Raw genomic sequence first — 22,015 nt, 5'->3', positions numbered from 1 at the left:
CCAGGTCTCGCTGTCACTTCCCCTCTTTAATTGACATCTGTTTGTTTTGTTTTTTTTTTCGTTTGTGTTGCTATCTAGTTAAAATTTATTATTATCTCAATTATTCTAAACACTAATTCAAAAGGCTTGTTGTATATTGTCATAGTCATTCTAAGAAAGCTAATACGCCGAGAAAAATGATTAGTTTTCATGTGTAAGTTTATACAACATAATCGTGTTTACAGATGATCAAATATCGTGAAAATCGTGTAAAAATCGTGATTGTAATTGGGAATGGTCAAAAATAAGTGTATGATGTGGCCATTTAAAGAGGATGTTTTTATTACGTGTGGAGGAAGAAGATACTTGGAATCAATGTTCGTGCTTCTGTAAAACAGTGCACTCTTATAGTGTCCATGAAAGCACAAGTTCAAGTGTACCAGAAACATGTCAAATAAGATTGGTCCTTACTTGACAAGAAGATTATTTGGAGGAAAAGAAATCATAAGATAGGGTATTTTAATCGAACAGCGAAAATTTAACATTTTTATTGTAAAGTTTGTTGTAGGTAGTTGTAGTTTTGTGCTAAATATTTCTAACATTAGCAGCAACAGTGTTCAGAGTCAAGAGGAGGAGAATTCAGTTAATTAGATTTATGCACAGTTACAGGTATGAAGGCTTTTTCAAACATAGTATCGAGTTCTATAGTCAACATTTTTAGTATTCCTACAACTGTAAAAACAAGGAACATTGGACTGAAAAAAATGGCAAGATTTATATAGGAAGAAAGGGTATTATGCCAATAAGAAAATTAAATCTGTAGGCAGAAGTTTCTTATTTAAAAACTGTTATGGGGCATATATTAATTTGTATCAGTGCCCCAAATCACTGAGAAAAATCATATAATATTCATAATTGTTAACGAGATGATATTTAAAAAGTGTTAAAAATGAGACTATTAGTCATGAAGCTTACAATGTTACTTTGTTTCAATATTACACTTTTATTCTTGTAAAATCTATGATGAAGTTCAAAAGCATTTTGCAATGGCCTTAAATTGTGAGCCAGGATTTATAGCAAAGGTATTTGATGCAATGAAACTTAAATCAGTACCTTCCAGTATGTATTTTAGTAAGGGGATTGTCAATCCCATGTTTTTAAATAGATAAAATACAGGCCAAAGTTGACAATATTACAGTTGAGAAGAAACTATTTTATCTTGAAAAATTTTCTTAAAATTCTGAGATCATATAATCTAATTTTCTTAATAATAAATTAGGTATATGTATGTTGTACATGCAGAATTTTGTTATGGACAAATAAGGATCGGCAAGCTTCTTTTGTGCAAAAAATAAATGATTTTTTCTAGTATTAAGACAAACCATAATGTGTTTTATAAACTTACCGGTAACAGGTTTTTTTTATAATATAATATTTAGGAATAATTTGTGTTGTTTATCAGTATATTAATGACTTGAATTTTGACAAAATGTTCTATTACAAGATTGAGTTTTTATTGTCGACAAAAACCAGGATAAATACTAATAATAATACACTTAATAAAATCAATAATGTTTATGTATTATGAAAATATTTGTTAGAGGACATGTTATGTAACAGTTTTTGTAACACAATTTGAAGGGACGAATAAAAAAAAAATAAAACAAAAACATATTTTTTCTAGGTTTATATTAAAAATACAAGGTAGGTAATCATCAAAAATAATTATGAACCAAATGTTTTTTATGAATATACAACTTGAACAAAAAGTTGTTTAGAACAATTTTTACCAAATTTGCAAAAATTTTAAATTGAAACGCGTAATTCAGTACAAGTAAACATGAAATATTGTAAATACTTATTTAATATCATTTCGAGTGTTTAACGACGAAAAGGTCATCTGTCCGTAGCGTCTTTTGTCAGAATATTCGTATATTTAGTGTATTATACATATACCAATATTGTACGCAGTTTTGAAACTGATAATTAAATAAATCATATTAATGTTAACTAACCATAATAAATGATAGAATTTCACTAAATTTAAATTGCCCCCCGTATGGTTGAAAACAGCAAATTGATATTTGATTACTTATAGATTACCACCTATATACAAAATGACACGAAGACCTGGAATATGGCGCCCCACTTGATTAGACCTTCTGCGCATGTTGACGCTCATTCTCTATCCCTTCTATTTCTCTGTTTTAACCTGTCAATGTCTCATTTATATATGATCATTATTTTATTCCAACACCCAACATCAAAGAGTAGATCAAAAGAACACCGGATGAGACACGTGATCTACCACAAACTCACAAACCACAAGGCCTGTGCACAAGGCAAAATATAAAAAAAGTGTAAACAGTGGTTTCAAATTTTATTGCAATTTTTTTCTTCGTTTTATAAGTAAATTTTAATATTATATACTATAATAATTGAGAATGCAATAGTGAGTAAGTAATTTCCAAAATTATCATTACATTTATTGTTAATTTCCAGGATCAATATGCAATTAACCTGTTTGTTGAGAACAATATTATATAAAGGTTCATTGCAAATTGGAAAGAATTTAACAAGGAAAAACATTATGACAACTCCAAGAAGTATGCAAGAAGTTCTAGAAGATTTAAAAGGAAATCCTTATTATGATAAATATTCAGATAAAATAAAACAAGTCCAAAATAGTAAACCTGATGAATTTCAATCTCGGGTTGAGAATTTAGAAAAGAAAAAAGTTAAAAAAATAGAAGCATCAAAGGGTCGCCAATATTCCCAATTGTTAAACCCCAAAGAGAAATTGGAAAATAAAACTCAAATAAAAGAAGAATCATTGGACAAAATCATGAAAATAGATTTAATTAAAGATAAGACTGCTGAAGAAGTTGAATCTATTTGGCTAGAATATCATTTGACAAAAGATTGCATTGCTGCTACAATTCCCTCAAAAGATTATGAAAAATTAGAACAGAGATCATTAAAATTCAAAACATTTTTATTTCCACTACCTAGAAGTCAGGGTTATGAGTTTATTTTGTGCCAGTTTGAGAAAAATACTGTCCACTTTACACCATTGCTTTATTTTCAAGTTCACAAAGAAAACGCTCCTGAATGCTTGACACTAACGCACTATAAAGAATTTAAAGATGATAAAGGAATTGTATTAATGAGAGGAGAATATGACAAAAATGTAATAAATGCTAAAGAAGCTCAATGTCTAGCCAATCAGTTACAATTATACTATATTCAGGATGATGAAGAAAAACAGAAACTGCTGGAAACATTTACTGTAGATCCAGATTCTTTCGATCATATGGAGCTGGTTAAACAAGTTAATAATTTATCTTTATAATTCTTTTTCTTGGCAGTGTAGTCACATGCTGATCTTGTATATATAAAAAATAGTAATATATGTAGACTGTTTTATTTTAATATAAATATTCTATTATCTATTTAATTATAGCTAAATAAAAAGCAGCTAATAAAACTAATATGAGTAATTAATTGTATTAAAGATATTATAAATAGTTTGTCAAGGAAGGAAAAGTACTTTGGTGACTTTTTTATTTATCGCTCGCTGGTGGTGCGAAAAAGTTCGATCGTTCGAAATTCGAGTACTCGATTATTGAAATTAATCGGTTTTTCCCATCACTATAGTAGTGATGGGAACAGGGATTAGACCATAATTATCGATAATGTTAACGATATCGATAATTATGACATTGATGGCATTATTAATAATTAAATTTGTGCAATTTGCTATCACAGGTCACAGGGACGAATAAATGGATAACCAATATATATGAACACGCGAAGACAATTTTACAAATTACATTCACACGCGACTTTAAATTATTAAAAAGAAAAAATAAATATCTTCGACCTTGTTTTATCTTATGTTATTACTCATTATAAGATTGACGTCAATTAAAAGAAAGACTATTTTTGAATAAGGATATTAAGTTTTTAGTTTGGTTTTGATATTTAATATTTCGAGACCTTTTTAAGGCTATTGTAAATTTATTATATTTATTTTTAGCATTTAAAAACAACCGACTTATACATTTTTTAAATGGACATATTTGCAAATGTCACAGGACATTTTTGTCAAAAAGTTTTAAAACTGAGGGCCAGAGCTGAGGGCAAAGACTTAGGTACTTTATAGATGCAAACAGATAAACAATAAACTATTACATTACAATTTTTCAACTGTTAAATTCAAAGCCCATTTATTATAAAACTTCATTTATAGTAGGATCAGAGGTAGAGTATAGCAAAAAAAAAAGAATAACAATCCAATTACTTTTATTTGTTAAAACATATTCTAAATGTTACAAAAATAGTCATAAAGAAATATAATTTTGCTTATCAATTACTTATGATATGTTAAATGTATATGTAAAAATCTATAAAAAGTTTTTATCAAACAAACTAAGGACTAACTCTCTTGTACTGTCATATCCCAAAATATCCAGATTCAATTCTTTCAGTTTGTTCATTGATTTCTTGTGCAGTTTTGTACGCTCGTTTTTGAAATGAAGAGACGTTATTGTTTTTTCCAAAACATAACTCAACCACAAGATATTGGAATAGGGATCGAAATGATGCCATTCATTTCTAAAAAGAAAGAACAGATAATTAAATATAAAACAAGACATAGTGTTTTAAGACATACCCATTTTTCTTCTGCATTAGTCTGTATATTTCAAATTGATAGTCTCCCCTACCAGTAAATATAGCACAATCCTTCCCTAAATCATTGCAAATGTCTAAACCGTTCTTGGATATTCTTGAAAATGTAAAATCGATGATGGAAACTTTAATGCCACAAGATGGTACTGCTATTTCTTGTCCATTTAGAACAAAAAATATTTCCTTGTCCAGTGGAACATGAGATATTAAAATATTACCCCAATGCAAATCACGATGTTCAAAGCATAATTCCACTTCAGCAACTGCCATTGCACAGGCAATCTAAAAGTTTCATATTATTTATATATTATAAAGAGAAACTCTCTTATAAATATTTTCTAATAAAAATCTATTTATCCATCAATTTCATTTAAACACCTTCCAAAAATATATTTCAATCAACATATACTATATACCCATAATTTGAAAATATCAAGAAATCTTAAATAAAAATGATATGGAGCTATTTTCTAACACTGCTTCTCCTAGTATACTTTTGAAATTGTAGTTCTGTTAAATATTACCTGTTTAAACATTGATAGAACTTGGGAGGCATCATCAAATATAAATGATTCTAGATCACTGCCGCCATATCCTGTTTCCAAAACAATGTATAATTGTTCATCAGTGAATAAATCTGGAAAGTCATTTTCAGAACCTCTATTTTCATCATAAAGCTTCCATAACTCTAACAGTTCTTCAGGATACCTTCCATAAATATAGCGTAGATTCTGAACTTCGATAAATGCATCTGTATAATTCTTCTTGTTTGCTCTTAAGTTGCTCAATTCCCTAAATTTAAATAAAAATACAGTAATTTCATAATGTTTATGTATAATTGACTTACAGAGCAATTATAGTTTCTGATAAAATTTCCTCAAACTTCTTTTGAGCTTCACCATTAACTATTTGGTCTCCTTCTATTGGAATAATTTTTAGCACAGTGGTACCCCCATTTGCATTCTTGTAAAGAAAAACTTCGCCATAAATTCCTTCCCCAATCTTCTGACAATGTTGAAATATTCTAAAAAATATACAGTAAAAATGTGTAAAACAATCAGTAATAATTGTTTTTGCATATAACACACAGATTTATCAATAATATTCAAAATTTATTTACTATTATGATACATATTTTGCCTCTCATAAAAATGTTATTTATTTATAGAAACTTTTGTCCTTTATTACTCAATAAATTTATCAGATACATATTTAAAAAATATATATTAAAATCAAACTAATTTTATTAGGAATAATGAGTCACATATGAATAAAATTATGACATACTACAATGCACAATATTACAAATACAAACCTTATAACTCTAATTTAGTATATTTTATCAGATTATATTTCATAAAAATAGGTACTTACCCTTTTGGATAACAATCCTGAAATGAAGATGGTTTTTCCTGTTGCCATTTTCGCAAAATCAATTGTATTTTTTGGTCTAATGATAATTCATTGAAAACGTTCTGTAGATCGTTGGTTAACGATAAATTTCCACAACAATGTTGAAATTGTCTTGGAAAAAGTTTATTGAAAACTGAGTTATCCACATAACCAGATAAAATTTCATGTGAAGGCATACAACTCTTAAAACTTGTTTCGCTTTTCGTGTACAGCGGCATGCAATTAAGCAATTTATTAATATTCCAATTAGCTTGTATTATAGGAGAGTATCAAATACAACTGAATGCGAATTATTGAAATACACGTTACACACAAAATCAGACAAAAATATCACAATATAGTGTTTTAATCGCGAGCACGAGTAATAACGAAACAATTAAAAATGAACAAAAGAACTTTTGTGAAGCTTACAACTGCGTATTATAAAAACAATTTTAGAACAAATAGGTCAGCTTCACGTCACCAAACACGTAAACTGAAAAATGAGTCATTTTCTGGCATCGTTTTTATGACACTTGGAATTTAGTTTAAAAAAAAGATGGAAACTTTTCTATGGCCATAATTCATATATAATCACATATAACTCATATATCAATTTTTGTAGAGTAAACTTAAGATATATATGAGATGTCGGCCTTGTGGTCGAAATGATTGCGCCGCATTCTAGTAGACGCAAGGTCGCCGGTTCGATTCCGGCCTCGGACATGGGTGTTAAATGTGTGTGTGAGTCTGTATTTGTCCAATTTTAAACGCTAATTAAATAACAAGAAATAAGCTGGCTGAATGTCGTAATCATGTCGTAATAGACAAGTGGCCAAAAAGAGAAAAAATATATATATATATATATATATATATATATATATATATATATATATATATATATATATGAGATATGGTCAAATCCACAAAGCCCTAGCAGCAAAAGCCATAAAGTTTTAAGAATTATGTTCTGATTATTCTGTCATCTGTCAATCAAAAAATAAAAAATGATGATAGGTTAGTTTTCTAGAGTTTTGTAAACTGCTGCCGATTTTATTTGGGAGACCAATATTTATTAAATAAAACCAGACTTGAGATATATTTTTTTGTAAAGTGATATAAACTGTAGCACAATGCCGCGAATTATGATAAAAGGCGGAGTGTGGCGGAACACAGAAGTAAGTTCAACATTCACTAACAAAATCTAATAGGAGTTGTAAATAATCATCTTGTATATTTTGTTTTTGTTAGTTCAAATTTATTTTGTTTTTAGTAAATAATAGCTTATTAAATAATGTTTATAGTGGTTTTTAATATCAGCGAATCAATGCCTTCCTAAGGTATTTATTACTAAATGTTTTTTGAAATGTTAGGATGAAATCCTTAAGGCTGCTGTTATGAAATATGGCAAAAATCAGTGGTCCCGTATTGCGTCGTTGTTACATAGAAAATCAGCGAAACAATGTAAGGCACGTTGGTTTGAATGGTTAGATCCAAGTATAAAGAAAACAGAATGGTCAAGAGAAGAAGATGAAAAGCTATTGCATTTAGCAAAGCTAATGCCTACGCAGTGGCGAACAATAGCCCCAATTATTGGCCGTACTGCTGCTCAGTGTTTAGAAAGGTGCATATTTAATTTTCTTGGTTTAAAAATGGAAATTCATATTAGTATTTGGGTTAGGTTTTATTTAAATTACTTTCTGTAGATATGAATATTTGTTGGATCAAGCACAAAAGAAAGAAGATGGTGAAGATACTGCTGATGACCCAAGGAAACTTAAGCCTGGCGAAATTGATCCCAATCCGGAAACTAAACCTGCCAGACCTGATCCAAAAGATATGGATGAAGATGAACTTGAAATGTTATCAGAAGCTCGTGCTCGATTGGCAAATACTCAAGGTAATTTTTTATACAATATTGTATGCATTTTCTTATATTTGATTTTTGTAACTTGTAATAGGAAAGAAAGCAAAACGTAAAGCTAGAGAAAAACAACTTGAAGAGGCGAGACGTCTGGCAGCTTTGCAGAAAAGAAGAGAACTTCGAGCAGCAGGAATTGAAGTCAATCCTCGTCGGCGAAAAAAGCGTGGTGTTGATTATAATGCGGAAATACCTTTTGAAAAACGACCTGCTATTGGATTTTATGATACATCAAATGAGGTATTCAAATTATGTCTAGTCAGTTTTCATATTTTAGATTTAGAAAGAATTTATCGTCTGTCCAGTAAGAGAATATACATTTTTTAATAAAAAACGTCTAAAAAAAGACAAAAAAAACCACTTTTGAATTAAACTGGCAGACAAATATTACACAGGGTGACCTAGCATTTTCTAAAAGTTCTATATCATGTTTCTAGTTTGAGATTTTTGCACCAGTTTTTTTATATAATATGCTTAAAATTGTAGTGTATATTTTAAACATATTTTTGCCAATATACATGGTGATTCATATATTTTCTTTAAACTAATGTATATTTTTAAATAGGCTGATATATATTCTTACTGAGTGGATTTGCTAGTGGATTTTGAATTTTATTGTTATATTTTATATACATACCTACTAAGAGGTTTTGGAAAGATAATAATAATAACAATACTTATACAGTATGTATCCGGATTGTCTTTACAAGAGGAAACAGTTTTTTATTATTGAAGTTTTGAAAAAAATGTAATTTTTGCTTGTTCTAAAATGGTTAATCTCGTTTATACTTTTCCAAATTTCCATACTGTTTTAGAGAAAATTAAAAAAAATGTAATAATTACCTATTATTGATGATAAAAAAAACTATTTTTTAAATATACAAGGATACCATACCATTGGAACTTGATTCTTGATCTAATTCTAATGAATTCTTGATTTCATTTTTTTTTTGTTTTTTATATCAATATTTTTGTTTTTCATTTTATATTTAAAACAACGCGTTTTGTATATTTTATAATTTTGTTAGAATGTTGACAAATATCTATTATTGCACATAAATGCATATATTATAGCAGATGTGCAAATAATAAAGTTATTTTATTTATAGGCTCTTGATCCTATGGCACCAGACTTTTCTAAAATGACCCAGCAGGCCTTGGATGGCGAAATAAGAAGTGAACAAGAAGAAAAAGAGAGGAAGAAAGATAAACAGAAATTGAAACAAAGGAAAGAGAATGACATACCACAGGCAATGTTACAGAACCAAGAACCTGCTAAGAAAAGGTAACACATCTAATAAACTTCTGCGATAAACAGTTTTAATAATTGGGCATTATTGTAGATCAAAACTGGTTTTGCCCGAACCACAGATTTCCGACCAAGAACTTCATCAAGTTGTTAAACTGGGAAAAGCGAGCGAAGTGGCGCGCGAAGTAGCTTCCGAGAGTGGAATTGACAGTACCGACACGTTGCTGAATGATTATACTTTAACCCCTCAAGCAGCTGCAACGCCTAGAACTCCTGCTCCTGTCACTGATAGGTAACTATAAGTTCATGCCACTATTCACTTATAAGTTAATGCTAAAATATGTGTTCTGTTTAAGTTTAGTGTAGTTTATTTGGCTCATTAACAATGATTTATAAATACATTTCTGCAGGTTGTTGACAGAAGCTGACTGCAAAAATAAAGGCAGTAACTCTGTATAGTACACTGAAATAATGTAGGACATTGTTTCCATCATTTTAATTTAGAGATATAGATTGTTTTTCTGTCTTTTATGGATGTTGTTTTGTTGTAATCTTGCTGGCTATTATCAGTGTTACTTATGATACAGGAAGATCGAAAAATAGGCGTCAAATTGGCATTGAAATGGCGATCAATGACATTATAGACAGCATATAATAATAATAATAATGTTTATTTATATACCTATTAAATTACAATGCTACAATAAATAAACATAAATTTGCCTCGGAAAAAAATAATCATTTTTTGTGCGAGGCATAGATTTACAACTATAAATTTATAATACACTTAAACTATAAATACACTGTAAAATAAAAAAAACCTCCTGAATACCAAATACAACAATATACATGCTACTGTAAATGTCCGAAATGCGGTAAAACCTAGGATAAGCGCGCTAAACCTAGGATGTACCAAAAGCATTAACTAATTAGGTCAGCCTGGTTATTTGGAGGGTGTTAATGCATTGGTTAGCCTGGTTATTTGGAGGGTGTTAATGCATTGGTTAGCCTGGTTATTTGGGGGGTGTTAATGCATTGGTTAGGTGGTTATTTGGTGGAGTTGGTTGGTTTTTACTACCACTTGTTTTTGGTAAATCCTAGGTTTTACTGCATTTCAGACATTTACAAGTAACACTGGTCTTCATTTCCAAGTCAATCTTTTTGTTTTTTTTATGATTGTTCATATTTGTGATGTAGAATGAGCGTATAAGCGTATAACTCATTGTACAGTCTATAACTCATCATACATGGGGATTTTCCTGTTGTAGGGGGGACAGGATATTTTCCATCCTCTGATAAGAGATGTTCATCTTCTGAGGAGGCGACATCTACCTCTTACGAGGGTATACAGCCTTCCACGGTTTCCACACACTTCCAAGTTTGTCCCTCCGAGGAGCTTGTCTCCGGCTGAGATACCCGTGAGGTGGAGGCTGGAGGATCTGTCTCCATTTTCTCCACCTCTTTAATTTGGTCTCTCCTTAGACCTGATACCGGTGTTGTCCCGAATCTATAATAGAGGATATATCGTCGTCAATATCACGAAGTGGCGCAACTCATTTTATAAGCTTTTATTTAACTTGCTTTGTATGTAACTATCTATGTAACTATCTATGTGTGTATGTATGTTTGTTCGGGGCAAATCTTGTAAGCTAAATTAAAACCATTTCCTTTTATTGTAGGAAATTGAAATTTGGCATGTAGGTTCAGTCCCGATGACAATACATTTTTTTGCAAGGCATGACCAAGGCATGACCCGAATTTTTGACAGCTGTCAAAATGGCTCTCCTTGCAAGAGCAGAGGTGAGCGGTTCTCGCTCTCTTTCTCTCTCTTGCCCTTTTCTTCTCTTGGTTCCTTTATCTCCCTTTCTTCAATTAGTCTTTTTGCTTTTGCTTCCTCTGGAGCAAATCCTTCGAGGAGCAGTCGGAGGTATCTCCGTATTCCTGCTCCATTGAGATCTACTCTCAGCGGGTCGTCTACCCCGCCTGGTTGACCCAGGCCGGGTAGAGGAAAAGGTAGTTTGTGTAGCCTGTTAGAGAAAAAGGTAGCTTCTGTAGACTGTCAGGTTTAGAGGAGGTGGCAGCTTCTGTGCCACTTGTGGAGGCGGGCCTCGCGCAAGTGTCAGCTACCTCTCCTGTAGTTTCCTTTAGGGTTGGCCTCCTGTACAGAGCCTGACATGTAGAAGTAAGGGGTACATATAACGAGGTGCCACCTGGTGCACCAAGGTTGAGACCAAACTTTTCTGGTCTCAATCTTTGGACACCAGGGGCACACCTCTAGATAGTCTTCTATCTAGCCTTTGCTTTGTCTTCTATCTAGCAGGACATCGTTTTGACCGGGGCCCGTCGTCGTAGGATTTAGGTTTTTGATGAGATTGTCTCCTCTTGGTCCAGGCAGTTAAACCATAAACCATCGTCGCAATTCCTTTTGCATAACATGTCATAATCCTAGAAAATGGAAACTGTCCAAAGTTTGTCCAACGAGTCAGATTAGATTTCGACAGACGGCATCCAAAAAATTGTTAGGAAATACAATATATCTCTGATTACAGACAAAACAACTTTAAATATTATAAATATTTTTTAAATAATGTGTGTCTTACTTTGTAGAATTCTTCAAGAAGCTCAAAATGTCATGGCCCTTACCCATGTCGATACCCCACTCTATGTAGAGTTAAAGTTACTCTTATTAAAAGTTTTTTGAAACATCTAAAAGCGTGCTTTATTAAAATACTAATAATAAATATCATTATTTCCCTCGTAAATTTACTAATAAGTTCAGAGATTACGCGCGTTCTATATTAATAATTAAAACAAGTAATATTTTTTTAGACAATAGCTACACCAAACACAGTAATTGCCACACCGTTTAGGTCAGCCAGAAGTGACGGCGGTATTACACCAGCCAGTTCAGGTTTTGCAACACCTCGTAGTGGAGCGTTGGTTCCGGTAGGACAAGGGAGTAGTTTTACTCCCTCAGTTAGGGACAAACTTAACATTAATGCAGAGGAGGTAAATTATTTTCTTTATAACAGAAAAAATATCAATTATTAGCCCCTTTTAACAGCGTAGAAAATAGAATAGAAATATCTTATGTTTTTTTCTTTTCTTATATTTTTCTTATCGTATATTTTTTGTCTTATATCGTTTTTTATTTTTGTGATACTATTGTGAGTTACAGATTAAAGTATTAGCTTTAATATATAAGACTTGCTAATACTAAATATCCGTCACAGAGGGATAGACATTTTTTAAAGAAAGATTATTTGTACTTAATTACAAGTGAAATAGTGTTTCGATATCACAGTAATAAATAAATTCCATTTATTGCAAACTCTTTGATGGTCAGTGTATAATGTGGGAAAAAATAACTCTAATAAAAGTAGTGCAATATAATATAACCACGGATTAATATTTATTTTTTACTAAATTATTTTAGCAGGAAAATTAAATCTATAAATTATTATTTTTAACTTATTTTGAGCAATAATTATAATTACAGAGTCTAGAGGCTGCAGAAACGCCAGTGCAACAGCGCATATATCAAACCTCTCTTAAAGAGCAACTAAAAATGGGTTTAAGTAGTTTACCCCAGCCAAAGAACGACTACGAAATAGTTGTTCCAGAGCAAGTTGATCAGGAGATGCCAGAACAAGCTCAAGGTAACCAAATATCTATTTAAATTAGATTATATAATTTTGTATAAAGTATGTTTTAACATTATTATTTAGAGCACATGATTGAAGATCAAGCAGATATTGACAAGAGATATCAAGAGGATTTGAAAGCAAAAGCAGCAAAAGAGTTAGCAATGAGATCTCAGGTAAAAGAATATTTTTATTTCTAAAAAATAAATATTTTAATTATTTTGACACTGTTTTAAATTTTTAAAAATGCCTTTAATATACATATATTGGCCTTTATATTGTTGTGATTAGGGATGTCCAGTCCTAAGATTTCTGTACCTTTATCGGATACTAAAAAATACCGGTCCTAAAACTGGGTATACCCTGGTATACCGGTACCAATAATTAGACCAGTAGGATCGAAATACCGGATTGGACCGGAATATCAATTGAACGTCACTGATAAGTCGAAATTTAAGTCAGCCATATTGAAGTACTATCGCGGTCGCCCTAATTTTGATGATATGCTGATAATTTAAATTTAGTTTTAGAACAGAATAGTAATGTTTGTAATTTTAGGTTATACAAAGAGATTTTCCCAGACCATTAGATGTAAACCTTTCCGTTTTGCGACCTCCTAATGAAAATTATTCGTTGACTGAACTGCAAAAGGCGGAAGAATTGATAAAATGCGAAATGGCCACTATGCTACATTTCGACAACTTAAAGAATCCCATACCCAATCAAAGTAAACAATCTACCAAGTCGCAAGCTCAACAGTTAGCATTTTTAGAAGAGCATCCGTATCAAAAGTAAGGGAATAGAGTGGCATGGTTTAGATATTTCTATTCTAATTATTTGTTAAATAGTTTTAGACCAGATGAACTGGAACTGTCGAAGAAAATGTTAAAAAAAGAAATGGAAATTGTCAAAATGGGAATGAATCATGGTGAATTGCCCATAGAAGCGTACACTCAAGTGTGGGAGGAGTGTTTGGGTCAAGTGTTGTTTTTACCAAATCAAAACAGATATACTAGGGCCAATTTAGCTAATAAAAAAGACAGGTTTGTATGATAATTTTTATTAAAGAAAATTGTGTGTGCACTATGTTCGCATATTTGAAGTGAAACTTCTCACTAATAGCTATTAAATTGACGGATTTGACATGCCCTTCAAATCCTTCAATTTTGAAAAAAGTGTAGTTTTAAATGATGAAAAAGGAATAAATTCAGAAATAATAAATAATTTGATTTGCTTTCACAAAACTTGTATTAATATGATCTGTCCGTCTGAGGACTCCATTCGGGTACCTCTATCCACGTGCCGAGTTTGGTTCTAATCGACCCATAATTAAGAAAAATTGATGATTTTGTCCATTTAGAGGCATCGGTTCGAAACGTCGAAGGCGGCATTCTGTAGCCGGTAATTAGTCCCCAGTTATGTTTATAACAGAGATCAATATAACAAAAATGTAGAAATAATCAATTAGTCAGAATCTTCACTTTCTGATTCATTTTCCACTAAATTAGACAAATCAAGAGGCAGGGATAAATTTGTTCCCCCGCCAGTATCAATCACATGAATAATATCATTAATAATCACAATAATCAGTATTAATTATTAGGTATCACATATTAATATTGTTACGGATTCCGTGGGTCCACTATTTAAACTCACGATAAAATACTTAACGAATTTATTTGTTTCACTCTGTACACACAACTTATACTATTTACAACACAACTTATACAACTACTTTTACTCTAACGGTATTTCGCGGTATTATCAAACTTCAGACTTCAGACCACAAAATAGAAATCAACCAGAAGGTTGACTCCCAAAATGCGCGCGAAACGGTGGCTAACCTAAAAATTCCTTTATGAGCGGGTAACACCTGTCAATGAAGCGGCGTTACCGGTTTAATCAGGGCAGGTCAGGGTTTGGTTGAATTCTAACCATCCCATAATATGAATATATCACATAAATACGAATTTTAAAAGCGGAACAAATAAAAATAAATTATTAATAAGGAGAAATAAATAGATATTAAACAAATGCATAGATTGTTTATTTTAAATACTGTATTAACCCATCTTAACACAATACTTATTACCTACCTACCTAATCATAATTTTATTATTATAATGAGCCCGATTTATCTGAGTAACATTGTGTTCAAGCGAAACTTTCCCAGCATTAAAAAAAACATTTTTATTTTGATAATGTGTACTCAAAACGCAGAACGTGCCTCTAACAAATAAATTCAGGATAGTAAACTGTTACACTTTAGAGCGTATCTATAGCAACGCAATTCGCGTAATTTCCCAGACCATAAAAACTTCTAAGAAAGGTGTAGGGATGACCACGGATTTTTGCCAACCAGTAAAACGCAGCTCAATTTTAACTAATCATCGACGTCGTATAAAGTTAAATTTTGTTTAACTTTTGTACGATATCGTGTGTTTTTTAACCTCACTTTTTTTGAAAACATTGGTTTTTAAAAACAAGTTTAGTGGGAAGTGGGCAATTTCGGGATATTTGGCGAGGAAGTTATTTTTGTAAGTGTTTCTCCAATAAAACATGACATGAATCTCTATTCAGCGCAGCAGAAAAATGTTAAAACTGTCAAATTTCGGAACGAACTTTCGGATGTATGTGACAGGCTTTTTTAATTTCACACGATAACTTCAAATTTCGGATGTCGTACCATCGGATTTCGGATGCATGAGACTCCGGCTTTACACTTTAGAGCGTATCTATAGCAACGCAATTCGCGTAATTTCCCAGACCATAAAAACTTCTAAGAAAGGTGTAGGGATGACCACGGATTTTTGCCAACCAGTAAAACGCAGCTCAAGGGTTCGAGTAGAAAGTTGACCTTTAATTAATTGGTTTAGTTTATTTTTAAAATTCACGATCTCTACCCATTTCCAAATTTTTGACTACGCATATATTATCTGCCTACCTACTACTTGCAAAAAACCGCTGCATAAAAATTACATGTGGTAGTATCTATACAATACAAACTTTACCTTTCGAAATAACGTATTACGCTCAGTCTGTAATCACATACCTATCAGATAATAAAAATACTTATTCAATATAACTCTGACAACAGCCTGCGAAAGCGTTTTAATCCGGCCCTGAGAGTTACCCGCTGCCAATATGGCGTCGCGATTCGTGAAACGTCATCAAATTCGGCAGAGTCGGCGTTCTGGTTGATTTCTATTTTGTGCTTCAGACTATCTTCAGACTTCAAACTTCAAACTTCAAAACTTGTCCAACTGTCAAAGCGCGGGCCTTATATACCCCCTGGCGGTTGTTTCTAGATTTTTCTAAAGAATTTTATAATTTTCTTTACTTTCCGGCGAATGCACCAGGTTTCTCAATGCCGCTGCGATTTTTTAGCAGTATGCAGTTATGCAACCAGTAATACACCTTGACATTGCCCTCTTCTCAAATTTGATCGTTCCGGTCAAGGTTTCCTGTCTGGTATCTTTTCAATCGATCCAGATGAACTACTTTCATCTTACTTCTAGGGCTGCGTTGAATCCGGTGCACAACATCATTTATCCTCTTGATGACTGTATAAGGACCTTCCCATGCTGGAGTTAACTTTGGGGACCTTCCTTTCTTGCGCTGTGGGTTATACAACCATACCCTATCGTCTTGTTGAAATCCCGTAGAATTAGCTCTGAGGTCGTAAAGAGCTTTCATCCGGTCACTGGCTAGCGCAATCTTACTTCTAACGGTCTGATGAATTTCCAATAACCTTTCCTTCAGTTCATCCGCGTAGTCCTCTACGTTTGTGGTGCCGTCGTCTGGTGATCCGAACACCAAGTCACAAGACAACCGTAATTCTCGACCAAACAAAATCTTCGATGGTGAAAGTCCGGTGGTGTGAACTGCACTTCTATAAGCCATTAGGAATAGCGGTATGTGCTGATCCCAATCTCTTTGATGTTCGTCCACCATTTTCGGGAGGTGTTCAATGGTCTTATTGAATCTTTCGACCATCCCATCAGACTGCGGATGTAAAGCTGTTGTCCTAGTCTTGTGAATACCAAGCAGATCACACATCTTCTGGAACAGTCTTGACTTGAAGTTCCTTCCTTGGTCAGTGTGAAGCTCTAAGGGAATTCCAAATCTACTGAAGACATTATTGACTAATACTTCAGCTACAGTCGATGCTTCTTGGTTTGGAATGGCAAAAACTTCTGGCCATTTACTGAAATAATCCATCGCCACTAAAACGTACTTGTTGCCCTTGTGCGTTTCAGGGAATGGGCCTGCAATGTCAACAGCGATTCTTTCGAATGGCAGTCCAACGTTATATTGTTTCATTTTTCCCCTAGATCGAGTGCTTGGTCCTTGGCTGGCTGCACAAATTTTCATTGTCGACACCATTTCTTGACATCTTCGCAATAATCCACCCAGTAAAAACGATCTCTCAGCTTGCTCAAGGTCTTGTTTACCCCAAGATGGGCTCCAGTTTTACCACCGTGAATTTCTTCCAATACCTGGGTAACTTTCTTCCTTGGTACCAGTAACTGAGTTGTACTGTCCTGCCATCCGCACTTTCCCACGTGCGCTTTAACAATCCATTCTCAATAACCAGTGAATTCCACTGAGCCCAGAGAGCTTTGAAAACGAGCCCTCTGTTTGCAATATCCTGCCACGGTGGTCTCTCGCCGTTACCTTCCTTGAGCCGTAGTATTGCTCCGATGTCTGGATCTTCCATTTGGTCGTTCCTCAATTGTGTCGTCGTCCACTGTTCATCGGTTCCAAGCTTAAAACTCCTTATCATGACAGTAATTTCACGTTGTTCCGTTTTACTGCAGTGCTTACAATCGATTTGACAGGGTCTTCTGGATAAACCGTCTGCGTTACCATGCATCTTTCCAGCACGATGTTGGATGGTAAAGTGATACTGCTGGAGCTTCTCGAGCCATCGTGCTATTTGACCTTCAGGTTGTTTCATCTCCATAAGCCATTTGAGAGCCGCATGATCTGTCCTAATTAAAAATTCTTGGCCATACAGGTATTTATGAAAATGATCAACTGCCTTCACAATTGCTAGCAGCTCCTTCCGGGTAACGCAGTAATTCCTTTCTGGTTTAGATAGAACTCGACTGTAATATTCTATCACTCGTTCTTCGCCATCTTGGACTTGTGATAGCACTGCTCCTATGCCGATGTTGCTGGCGTCTGTGTCCAGGATATACCTCCCTTGTTGTTGTGGGTAGGCTAAAATAGGACTTGAACATAAAGCCGCCTTAAGTCTTCCAAAGGCTACATCTCTAATTTTTCCATTTTCTGCTGAAGGCGTTCCTCAAGATCTTCTACGGCTTCTTGAAGTTGATTTTCCTGCCGTTTTTCCAGGTCTTCAAAATTCTTCTGTAGTCGAAATTCCTGATTTTCCAGAGTTTTCTTAAGACGGTCCTGATCTTCAAATTTTTCTTTCTGGCGACGCACTTCTAAATCTTCAACAATTTTCTCCAACCGTTCTTGTCTAATTTCTTGATTTTCAAGAATTTTCTGAAGCCGGTCCTGTTCTTCTTGTTTGTCGTGCTCTCGTTGAACTTTGAAATCTTCGAGAATTTTCTCAAGCCGGTCCTGTTCTTCTTGTTTGTCTTGTTGTCGTTGAATTTTCAAATCTTCGAAAATTTTTGTCTTGCCGGTCCTGTTCTTCTTGTTTTTCTTTCTTTTGACGCGCTTCTAAACTTTCTAACATTTTTTCTTGATTTTCCATAAGTATTTTCTGTAGACGGTCTTGTTCCTCTTCTTTCTCTCTTCACAACCTCTCTTGTTCTTCTGCCTTTTCTCTTCTCATATTCTCCATAAAATCGCCCAATAATTTGCTTACTTCCTCCATTTTCTTCGCCTGCTCCCTTGTACCAACCATAAAATACTCTAATTCGGTCTAAAATCTCTTCTAATCCACTTAATTTCTTCTTAAAACCTCTTGAATCGCACTTCCGACACCAATTGTTACGGATTCCGTGGGTCCACTATTTAAACTCACGATAAAATATTTAACGAATTTATTTGTTTCACTCTGTACACACAACTTATACTATTTACAACACAATTTATGCAACTACTTTTACTCTAACGGTATTTCGCGGTATTATCAAACTTCAGACTTCAAACTTCAAAACTTGTCCAACTGTCAAAGCGCGGGCCTTATATACCCCCTGGCGGTTGTTTCTAGATTTTTCTAAAGAATTCTATAATTTTCTTTACTTTCTGGCGAATGCGCCAGGTTCCTCAATGCCGCTGCGATTTTTTAGCAGTATGCAGTTATGCAACCAGTAATACACCTTGACAATATCATTTCGGCTAACATTAGGTAACATTATCCTGGTGTTCAGCCAAGTTTTATTATTTTCCACAAAACGCGAGCGAGTTGCTGTCCTTCCACTTTGCGGCCATTTTTAAACAAAAATATTTACTTGTCTGCTGAATGAGTTTGTTTAAATTCGTGTCTTAACCATTTATTCTACCCTTTAGTTTTCTATTATAATTATTATTGATTTATTATAATATTTTTTATATAATATATATTAATTATGTCTACTAATTAGGGTTAAGTTAGGAAGCTAAGCTTCAAAAATTAAAAAAAAGATTTTTTTTTAATTTCGCAATAAAGTCTTTATTATTATTATTATTATTATAGTTTAAAGATTATTATCAGCCAAAAATCCTGAGAGGGTTTTGGGGGGTATTTTGAAAAAGCCGTAATGAAATGTAAAAATATATATTGTTTTCGCATTTTAACAAGCAAAATTCTAGATACATAAATATATATGTATAGAACATAATTTTCATATGAAAATATTAAAACCATAAAGTACATACCTTGGATAATATTATCCATTATTTACACGATTATATTCACAAATTTACCTGTCACAAAACAACGTCAAAATATAGAAATGACAGAGCTGATATGGCGATCAGAATCTGATCCGAATATCACTTGTTTTTACAGCCTACTTATAACTAAAATATTCTGTTGCTGAAGTTTTACGTTTGCATTTCCTTCTGATGACTCAATAAGTTATCATAATAAATAAGAATATTATCAACACTGATACGTAATTTTTTTTATTTTTGTCCATTAGACAAAACACTGTGCGTCGTATCGAACTGTGCAGGGTGGGACCGTACCCACCAAATTTGGTTGCGATCGGACGACAAACTTTTTGACGTTTCTTACGTCAAAACTGACTGTCACAGTTACACGTGTCGTACACGGTCAAGTTGGCCTTGTTCCAATCTATTGATATACCAAATTTCATTTAAATCGGACGATTTTAATGATTTCGACGCTCTAAAGATCCATCTCAGCTTCCTCATTAACTTACCACTTTTTTTTCTCGCTAGCTCGTATATCAAGGCCGAGTCGTGTCAAGGCCGTGTCGTGTCACGGCTTTGAATTTTTACTCCCATCGCGCGTAAAGAAGTTTCACTTCAAAAATAAAGTCTCTATCAGCCCATGTACTCAAATAGTGCCGTTCACACTGTCATTTGGCCTACCGTTTAGACTAAACGGAGCAGCGCCCTGGAAAGTTTGGTTTTTATGGATATTAGAATAGAGTCGAATGTGATCGAATGACTGAGCGTCATGTAAGTCGATCAGTGTGAACGGGCTCTTAAAGTGTCATAATAAGCGTTGATATATAAATTTCCTGTTTTATTATTTTTTATATTTAGATTGGAGTCTGCGGAGAAGCGCTTGGAACAGAATCGATCGCATATGGCCAAAGAAGCCAAACGGGCTGCAAAAATGGAGAAGAAATTGAAAATTTTAACTGGAGGTTATCAGTCTAAGGCCCAGGTACTCATCAAACAGCTCCAAGATGCTTATGAGAATATTGATCAAGCTAATTTGGAACTGAATACTTTCAAGTTTTTGCAAGAACAAGAAAAGAATGCTTTGCCTAGAAGGGTTGAGGTAAGCTCTCTTACCCTATAAATGTACCGTGTAATTTTCCCTAATATGGCGTAAAAAGACATTGACGAATCTGTGAAAATCTAGAGTTTTAATTGAAATAAGTTGGTTGTTTTTACTCCAATAACTAAAAATCATTCTAATTTAGTCTTATTTAAAAAAGATACCATTTTTTGTTTGAGTTACGTGAAAGAACTAAACCTAGCTTGTGGACATAAGTTTGTTCTGTGTGCGATACTGTCCATAAATAGAATATTATTTTGCACTTTAAGTAGAGAATAAATTTCTGACTCTCGTTGTACTGGTGTCATTTTACACTGCATTGAGAAAAGTTTCATGAGAAGAACTATAACATCAGTCAAATTTAACTAAGAAAAATAACTAGGAATGATTTTTTAATTTTTTACTTATTTTCAGTCATTAACTGAAGACGTTGACCGACAAATGGAACGAGAAAAAGGATTACAAAAGCGGTATAACGATCTTCAGAACGAAATCAGGGAATTACAAGAGCAATACAAGTATGTGCAACAGGAAGTGTACGAGGAGCAAAGCCAACAAAACGTTGTGACAGATGAAACTGTTGAAAATCATATATCTGATGATCAAAATGTGGTTAGCAGTTCTACAGTGAATGGAATAGATGAGAGCCCTGAAGACGAGTCGAATATGAATTGACCAAATGAGAACGAAGCAGCGATAGGAAGTTAAGTTATATATAAGTCATTCGAAGTTGTTAGTTGTTCTTGTAAGTATAATAAATTGAATTTACGCCTTTATTTGTTGTATTTTCTGTTTTATAAATTAGAAAAACATCGCGGTATTTCGTCATTGTAACAGAAAATTAAGAAATAAAAATGGTTAATTTTAAATTCTTGATAGCTTCGTTCCAACGCACAAATTTGTGTCATTTTGGAATGGTAATTGGGGTCGCTTGGATCGGATTTGTAAGCATGTGTCCACTTGGACAGTTTTGTTATGATACCAAAATTAAATGCAGTTGTAACGGTTTGTGAACTGATTTTAGAATAAAATTCATAACCTAATTTTTAATTATTAATAGGTTGGAAATATATTCGATATAAATTACGAATTTTGGATTTTATTGGACGTAAATTGCGAAATTACCTTTGGTTCATTTCACAAAAGTTTTAAATCATCTTCAGTGATATACAGAGTCAGTATCACTATCATATATGTAC

At 33.2% G+C, this 22,015-nt stretch overlaps 3 protein-coding genes and 1 long non-coding RNA gene across 5 annotated transcripts; 3 read left to right on the top strand and 1 right to left on the bottom strand.

The window, feature by feature from the left end:
• Positions 1–433: 433 nt before the first annotated feature.
• LOC115880797 lies at positions 434–740 on the top strand. Its single transcript, XR_004049941.1, has 3 exons — positions 434–493; positions 548–648; positions 701–740. It is a non-coding gene; the product is annotated as an uncharacterized LOC115880797 (long non-coding RNA).
• A 1,510-nt stretch (positions 741–2,250) lies between these two features.
• Positions 2,251–3,461, top strand: LOC115880871 (ATP synthase mitochondrial F1 complex assembly factor 1). Of its 2 annotated transcripts, none has more exons than XM_030898194.1 (2): positions 2,251–2,388; positions 2,482–3,461. In XM_030898194.1, the coding sequence occupies exon 2, from the start codon at positions 2,489–2,491 to the stop codon at positions 3,329–3,331; it is 843 nt and encodes a 280-aa protein (XP_030754054.1). In that variant the 5' UTR covers positions 2,251–2,388; positions 2,482–2,488; the 3' UTR covers positions 3,332–3,461. The 2 variants fall into 2 exon arrangements, with proteins under 2 accessions (XP_030754054.1, XP_030754053.1); XM_030898193.1 differs by having other exon boundaries at positions 2,278–2,431.
• An 806-nt stretch (positions 3,462–4,267) lies between these two features.
• On the bottom strand, positions 4,268–6,574 carry LOC115880855 (serine/threonine-protein kinase haspin-like). The gene is made up of 5 exons (XM_030898171.1): positions 6,046–6,574; positions 5,519–5,695; positions 5,196–5,463; positions 4,655–4,953; positions 4,268–4,596 (listed from the first exon to the last, which is right to left on the bottom strand). The coding sequence occupies exons 1-5, from the start codon at positions 6,300–6,302 to the stop codon at positions 4,386–4,388; spliced, it is 1,212 nt and encodes a 403-aa protein (XP_030754031.1). The 5' UTR covers positions 6,303–6,574; the 3' UTR covers positions 4,268–4,385.
• A 497-nt stretch (positions 6,575–7,071) lies between these two features.
• LOC115880845 (cell division cycle 5-like protein) lies at positions 7,072–21,592 on the top strand. Its single transcript, XM_030898156.1, is given in 14 exon segments — positions 7,072–7,241; positions 7,437–7,687; positions 7,770–7,963; positions 8,025–8,224; positions 9,094–9,269; positions 9,328–9,525; positions 11,841–11,909; positions 12,008–12,242; positions 12,733–12,892; positions 12,962–13,053; positions 13,436–13,668; positions 13,726–13,920; positions 20,576–20,816; positions 21,231–21,592. Coding segments are annotated over 14 exon segments (2,550 nt in total). The 5' UTR covers positions 7,072–7,196; the 3' UTR covers positions 21,492–21,592.
• Positions 21,593–22,015: the final 423 nt, after the last annotated feature.

Source organism: Sitophilus oryzae, unplaced genomic scaffold (genome assembly GCF_002938485.1).
Source record: "Sitophilus oryzae breed Bouriz unplaced genomic scaffold, Soryzae_2.0 scaffold_165_pilon_pilon, whole genome shotgun sequence".
Lineage (NCBI taxonomy): Eukaryota > Metazoa > Arthropoda > Insecta > Coleoptera > Curculionidae > Sitophilus > Sitophilus oryzae.
The sequence above is the reverse complement of the archived record's forward strand: the minus strand, read 5'-3'. Positions and strand labels throughout refer to the sequence as shown.